Source organism: Danio rerio, chromosome 16, assembly GCF_049306965.1.
Source record: "Danio rerio strain Tuebingen ecotype United States chromosome 16, GRCz12tu, whole genome shotgun sequence".
NCBI classification, from domain to species: Eukaryota; Metazoa; Chordata; class Actinopteri; order Cypriniformes; family Danionidae; genus Danio; species Danio rerio.
In genome coordinates this window covers 52,204,222-52,212,500 of record NC_133191.1, presented here as the reverse complement: position 1 = coordinate 52,212,500, position 8,279 = coordinate 52,204,222, and the positions used below count along the sequence as shown (strand labels likewise).

Here is an 8,279-nt window from a genome sequence, read left to right as displayed (position 1 = left end):
CCTTCCAGTGTCTGCCAGGATACACGCTGCTGGGTGAATCGTCGCTCACCTGTCTGCATGGTGTCAGCCGAAACTGGAACCATCCTGTGCCTCGCTGTGAAGGTATACTTATCAAAAAATGTACCTTTAATGTGGAGTTTGCATGTTCTCACCGAGTTGACGTGGGTTTCCTCCGGGTGCTTCGCTTTCCCCCACAGTCCAAAGACATGTGCTATAGGTGAATTGAATAAATCAAATTGCCCATTGTTGTTTGAATGTGTATGTGAATTTCAGCGGAAAGGTCGTCAGCTGCTAAATACATAAGCCAGAATAGTTGGCGGTTCATTAGGCTGTGGTGACCACTAATAAATCAAAATCTAAGTCAAAGGAAAATGAATGAATGAATGATTCTGAACTGCCTGATATCAGTCAGCAGTAATCCATAGATGTTTGTTTCCTTATTTTTAATTTCCCATAGAAAGTATAGAAACATTCTTTCATTAGGAAAAGATGTCCAAGCTTTGAGTAAAATTACAGTATTCATAAAAACATAAAATATGAGGATGTAAAAAATAATAATTACATTGAAAATAAAATTGATGCCCTATTATAAAATCAAATCCACTTGTGTTTAGGCTCAATTTAATATGGTAATTCATGGGTGTAGAATATTTCAATAAAGCAAAGGTTAATCTCTACACTTTTTCACTGAACATTTGTGTTCGCACAGACGTTTTCATGTTAAATTGTATATAAACACATAGAAATTGATGTAGAGAAACTGTTCAATTCAAAGAGACACGATAATCTATGCAGTACATGACCTGACATTTCCATGATAATTTGTCATTCATGTCACACACCTCCCAGAACCTGACCTTTATCCAACATTCAAAGAAGTTATAGTGAGTTCAAAGAGGCACAATCACATTTTTTTCACAATGAAGTCAAGAACTTTTCTAGCCATGTGATGTCCTAGTTATGTTGTACAGTAATTAATAATTTTCTACAGTATATATATATATATATATATATATATATATATATATATATATATATATATATATATATATATATATATATATATATTTATATATATATATATATATATATATATATATATATATATATATATATATATATATATATATATATATATATATATATATATATATATATACATACATATATATATATATATATATATATATATATATATATATATTGATGAATAATTTGCATGCTTCACTGATAATTCAACTGTTGGCTACACGCTCAAGTTTGTATATTTTTAAGTATTTCTGCAACACCTTTGTAATAATGATATGCCATCTCACACTTAATACATTGAAATTATATGGTATAAACACAGCACAACAGCACACAGAAGAGAGAGATCGACTTAGAAAGTCACTTACCAGTTTAATAATGATTTGATCAGCTGTAGTTAGAAATTACACTGGGTTATTCCTATTCTAAAGGCTTGCTATGTGGTCTCTGCCGCCACCTTGTGGATGTTGCTATATCTCAAAAATTATAAATATTTAAAATAGGCTCTTATCTTATAAATAAACTGCATAGTTGCAATCCAAACAACTACATTCTTGCCTAAAAAAAGCCCCAAAGGTTCATTATGTTGTCCAACAGCAGCAATATTTGTCAAAGTGTAGTGAGTTTATTGATCTGCTGTCTCTCTATGTGGACGGGGTAATACAGAAGGCTGTAGGAGTTCTGATATTGCAGAATATCTCATATGAATATCGCCGAATATCAGCCAATCAGATTCGAGAACCATACAGAACTGTTGTGTAACACAGAATAAAAAAAGAGCAGAACATAATGGAATAGAATAAAATAGAACTTAATAAAAATAGAATAGAATAGAATAGAATAGAATAGAATAGAATAGAATAGAATAGAATACTACTGAAATTATTCACATAATTTGGTTTCTAACTAATCACTCAGAGCAGAACTAATCAACCAATTAGAGCAGAGGCTCTCAGAAAGGCGGAGTTTAGACAGACAGGCTCCTTGAACCCTCTATTTCAGACACTGTAATGGGTATTATTAGTAAATCACAGTGTGTTTCACCTTAGATGAATATAACAAAACAACAACAACAACAAAAGAACCTAGAAACAGAAACATCAAGGAATACACTAAACAAATTCTGTAAATTCCATAATATAAGTTTCATGATAAAAAAGAGAGAAAGAGAGAGACTTTCTGGAGGGTTTAACTGTGAAATTTGGGGATCCTGCCCCTCTGGAATTATTAGGTTTTGGTGAGCTATCAACTTATCAAAACTCTGATCGATAGTGATCTGAAATTTAACAAACAAGTAAATTCAGCTGTTAACTCCAGTTTTTCCATTTACGACTTGTGGCATTATTTCTCTCTTTTAATGACCTTAAGAAGGTGACTCATGTTTTTATTTTGGGCAGACTTAATTATCACAACTCTTTGTATTTGGGTATTAGTCAAAATGCCCTGAATAGATTGCAATTAGTCCAAAATGTGGCTTTGTGATTTCTGACAGGCACTCACAAGCATGAGCACGTATCCCCAGTTCTTTCCTTTCTGGGCGGGCTGCCTGTTAGGTCACTGATTGGTTTTAAATTATTATGTTTTCTTTATAAATCCTTAAATAGCCTGGCACCACCTTACTTATCAGACCTCCTACATATATTCCTGGTAAGTCACTAAGGTCTTCTGATCACTTTATTCTTTATGTACCAAGGTCCCGGTGTAAGCATGGGGATCTGGCTTTTGCTGTTATTGCCTTAAAACTCTTGACCAAGCTCCCACCCCACATTAGACACTCTCCAACTTTATCTGTTTTTATAAAGCTTCTGAAACTGCATCTTTGTTCTTTAGCATTTGAGCCTTTCTAATATTGAGGGGTTTGCTTTATGTTTTACTTGTTATGTATGTGATGTAGGACTTATTAACTAAATAACTAATTTTCAAGTGTATTTTTGCTTTTGCCATTGCATTAAAATGTAAAATGTTCTGTAAATTCCTTTCAAGTTTCAGGATTAAAAAATACATATCTAGTTTAGCTTTAAATTTAAAGTGTTTTCTGTTTATGTCATTGCATTATTGCTATTTGCAGCTGTACGTAAGGCATTGCATTTCTCCCCAAGCTGCTGATTGTGTTTTGATTTTATTCTTCTTCCCTCAGCACTTTGCGGTGGTAATATCACAGTCCTCAATGGGACCATCTACTCTCCGGGCCACCCGGCTGACTACCCCAATCTTAAAGACTGCATATGGAGCATTCGAGTACCTCCAGGCAACGGCATCCACATCAACTTTACCGTTCTCAACACCGAGCCCATCTACGACTACATCACCATCTGGTAGGACTTCTGCAAGCCTTTTATAAGAACTCTCACTTAAACACTAACAGATGCTGGATCATATAAAAACATGACTGCAGGAGCACATATGAGGATCATGGTTAAATGAAAGTGTTTAGTTTATGGTGGTAAGACTTTTTTGATTCTGTGTCTGGATAAACTTTTTTTAATCACTTTGTCTAAACGTTAGAAATGCTAGTAACATGAAAATATACTTGGAGCCATTGTATTGCCAAGCAACAACTGGGCAAGTGACAGGAATTAATTTTGAATAAATGTTTTTTGTCTTGTTTTCTAAATGTAATTTATTCATGTTTGTTTGTTTATTTATTTATTTATTTATTTATTTATTTATTTATTTATTTATTTATTTATTTAATTTTATTTAATTTAATTTTATTATTTTTTATGTATTTATTTATTTATTTGTTTATTCATTTCATTTTGTTTTATTTTGCTTTGTTTCGTTTTAGTTTTGCTTTAATTTGCTTGGCTTTTTTATTGAATTTTTCTATGTCTTGTTTTTTAGTTTTATTCTTTTTTTATTTTTACTTATTTATTTATTTTATTTAGTTTTATTTCGTTTTAGTTTTGCTTCGTTTTTTGTGTTCTGTTGTTTTGTTTTATATTTTGCGCTTTGTTTTGTACATTTTTTATGTCATGTTTTTAATGTTTATTTATTTATTTGTTTTGTTTTGTTTTGTTTTGTTTTGTTTTGTTTTGTTTTGTTTTGTTTTGTTTTGTTTTGTTTTGTTTTGTTTTGTTTTGTTTTGTTTTGTTTTGTTTTGTTTTTGATTTGCTTTTGCTTTTGGCTTTTTTAATAAAAATTTCCATGTGTTGTTTTTTTATTTATTTTTTGTTTTGTTTCATATTTCTGCTTGTTTTGTTTAATTTTATTCTTTTGTTTTTATTTAATAATTACTTTATTCATTTATTACAAATTTATAATGTCATGTTTTTTATTTTATTTTATTTTATTTTATTTAGGTAGGTTAATAAACTATATTAAGCAAATTCTAAATGACTTATTTTAAAATTTAGATCTCCCAAAAACAAGAAAATTATTTTGCAACCTTCACATTGCAAAACAGCAACCAGATAATTGACATGCGTGTAAAAAATAATTTGTTTGTTGCTATTTGTTCAATTGAAAATATAAATATTATTATTATTATTATTATTTAGTTTAGTATAATAGTAAATAAAACATTTATTTTGTCCTATTTTTGGAATTATTGAACAACTACACAAGACACTCAAGTCAAAATGTGCACTTCTGTTTAAATTCCCATAAATTATACCATTATCAGCAAAAAAAAAAAAAAAAAACAATAACTAAGTGTGAGCTTAAAGAGGTGCGAAAGTCTGTAAAAATATCAGTCAAACCGATTATCTGCCTATGTGTAATGTTGGATTCATCAAAATGATTCCTCCAGTGCTTCACCAGAGACTTTGTCCTTGTCCATGAAAAATGCATTTGTGCTAATGCTGCTGGAGCTGAGACTTACGTAACACTTTTAGTCTTTTATCTGCTTTGTTTCACACATTTCTCCTGTGTGTTTCCATCTTCCGTATATTTCCTCCTTGAGTGAACATTAATGCTCAAGTGTCAAGTGGCTGGTGCAAAAGCAAAATGTTGATGCTCCTGTTCATGTCATGGAAAATAGGTTTTTTCTTGCTACATTTTTGCTGAAATTTTGTGCATCTCTTATAAGTCCTCGGGAATGGCTTATTCAAAATCATTTATCATGAGCACAATAATGTATGACCTCCCACATTTGCATATCAATGCATATTCAAAGCCCACTGCAATTGTTACTAATTTCTCATGCAAAGAGTCATTTACATACTGAAGTCTTGAAGGTGCAGTATAGGAAAAACAGCTTGTTTAATTCTGAGGTTCGGAGGAAGGGTGCTACATCAAAGTCAAATTCTGGCTCTCGATTTGGTGCATTCAGGACACATACACTTGCAGAAAAAGTTTATACGGTTGAAAAGTCTGCGAATAGTTTCTCATATGCTGAATGAAGACGAGGTTTACAGTTCACCTTTCAGGCTATGTTTATACAACAACAACAATGTAGCCAACGCTGAAAAGTTTTTCTCATTTAGTCATTTAGTAGATGCTTTAGCAACATACAATTGAGGAGGCATTCAGAGATTCAATAAGAGGCAGGGGCGGACTGGGACAAAAAAATCAGCCCTAGCACTGTAGCCACACAAGCCCACATTACCACACCGACACAGCCCCACTGACAGACGCGCATATTCACTACTTATATCAGTGTACAGATGGTGAAATAATAGAAAAAGTATTATATGTAATATACAGTTAAAATCAGAATTATTAGCCCCTGTTTATTTTTTTCCCTAATTAAAAAACAGAGAGAAGCTATTTTCAGCACATTTCTAAACATAATAGTTTTAATAACTCATTTCTAATAACTGATTTACATTATTTTTGCCATGATGACAGTAAATAATATTTGACAAGTTATTTTTCAAGACGCTTCTATACCTCTTATATATGTATACAAAATTTTGTATATGACAGAATTGAGTATATGACAAGTTTTTACGCAGCGGATGCCCTTTCAGCCGCAACCCATCTCTGGAAAAAAAAAAAAATAATAATAATAATAATAATAATAATATATATATATATATATATATATATATATATATATATATATATATATATATATATATATATATATATATATATATATATATATATATATATATATATATATATATTAATCATCATACATGGCACGTACAAAAGCCAATGGCTATTTGTTACATTTTGGGTAAATTACTTACATGTATATTTGCAGATGAAGTCAGATTTATTATATATAATTGCTAATTAGTTAATTAAAATTGTATTTAAACTGCTTTTCTAATTACTTTGTCTGAAAAGTAATTTAATCATGACTCAGTCTTACTTAAAATCCATATTAATCTCTACCCAGTCAAACAGGACCTTTTAGTTTTATGTTTGACTCAAAATAATTATGTATTTTTTATTATTATTCACCTTTTGTTTTGCTTCTGGTATTGGTGTTCTGTTATTCACTAAATGGCATGCTCAAGTTTTGCTTTGTTTAGCATTCCATTGATAGGTGCACTGATTTATTTAACTTAAAGAAAATGTGTTTTTTTTTCAACCGTAATTTAATGATAATTATGAATAAACTGAATAAATGTGGTCATTCTGACATGAATGCCGCGCTGAGCTTAACAGGTGCACTTAAAGTAATCATAATGAGCTTCCAATTATTATCCTTCATTATCTAGTGGTCACATTGTGCAAAATGAATACTGTTGGCATTTACAACAAAGCTCTAGTTGCACCTTTTATACGTTCCTTCGGATGTCAATGTCAAGCAAATGCACCAACATAAAATGCAAACATGTAAACAACCATAACAGTGTAATTATTACTGTGAAGAGATAATGCCAACCATCGAAGAATTCGAGGACAACACATACCCATATTACATAAATACATTTTATTAAACATGTACACACATACATCACCTACTGTATATATTATATAACTGCAGGTTAACTTTGTTTATTATAATAACTTTAACTGCTAATTGCAATCCGTTACAAGTTAATTAGTTAGTTATTAGTAGCTAATACAATTATGGTGACTAATAGGTGTGCAACAGATCACGGTTAATCGTTCAGAACGCATGTGGCCCACGAACTAATACATTTTTATTTTTTAGATGAATCCTAAATTTTGTAACGATCATAGAGAGATCGCATCTGGCATCATTCACAGTATGAAAGCATTTAGGATTTCCTGTAAAATATAATGATGGCAGAAGAAGTTATTTGTGATGTGGTGGTTTCTTATGTCGAGTTCAGACTGCATGATTTTAGCCCCGATTTTGACTCGCCGACAGGTTTTGAGAAATCTCAGACAAATGCCTGAAATCACAGGCAATTCGGTGCTCGTGCACGTGAGTGACAATTACACAGTATGAACTATCCAAGTCACGATCTGAGAGAATCGCGATTCAAATCATGCCGTGTGAAATGAGCACACATATGCTTTCATATGTGTGTGTGTGCCTGCAGGCCAGCGGGTGGTTGAGGGAGAAATTAAAAACGCTCATTTTCGGTTTATTTGGACCCAAGAAATAGAGGAAAAACTAGCGGAGGTTTGACAGGAGCACCTGTGTCTGTTTGATGTTTTATACAGAAAGTTCAAAGAGAAAGTTAAGGAGAAATTGGTAATTCCCTTCAAACCCAGGTGAGCAAATATGTGCATTTTCTATCCTATTAAAGGCTTCTTTCTTGTTATGCAGTTAATAACAAAAGATATACATGCAGTGTAAAAACATCGGTAACATGACGACTTTGAAAATCATGCAGTCTGAACTCGGCATTAGGTTTATAAAGGTGTTTTCTGTCAGTTTGTTTAACCTGCATTAATGCATTCCGTGTAATCAGCACAATTAATCATTAAAAGATCTAGATCTCAACACCCACGCAACATAAATTAAAAATGATGGTGATTTGCATATGTTTATAAACCCTTCGAATCGCTGCTTTCAAATCTGAAAATGCAAAAATCAAGACACATTAAGGGCTCTAATTTGACGATCCATGCGCATAGCAAAAAACGCAGGGCGCAAACGCTTTCGAGTTGGTCTAAAAGGGTTCAGTTTATTTTCTTAATGAGTTTTAGGTGTGTTTTGAGAATAAACCAATTAGAGTCTCATCTCCCATTCCCTTTAAGAGCCAGCTGCGTCATGCAGGCACGTGCACACATAGGGCTCAACCTGTGCAGTGCACATGCCCTTTTTAGTCTTGGATAGAAAGTGCCCTTCCAAAATGATCAAAAGTGCCCCCGCGACGCGGCACACCCTCGGTCTTAAAGATGACCTTAAAGATGTCAGAAAGTTTAACCTAGTG

The 8,279-nt window shown here is 32.2% G+C and overlaps 1 protein-coding gene across 5 annotated transcripts in view; it reads left to right on the top strand.

Moving 5' to 3' along the window:
* csmd3a (CUB and Sushi multiple domains 3a) overlaps positions 1-8,279 on the top strand; it is a 598,216-nt gene that overhangs the window by 401,683 nt on the left and 188,254 nt on the right. For all 5 annotated transcript variants that reach the window (XM_068214255.2, XM_068214256.2, XM_021467030.3 and 2 more), the window contains 2 exons: positions 1-102; positions 3,167-3,344. The exon at positions 1-102 is cut by the window's left edge and continues 87 nt beyond it. In XM_068214255.2, coding sequence (XP_068070356.1) covers positions 1-102; positions 3,167-3,344 — 280 coding nt within the window. The remainder of the gene's footprint in view (positions 103-3,166; positions 3,345-8,279) is intronic.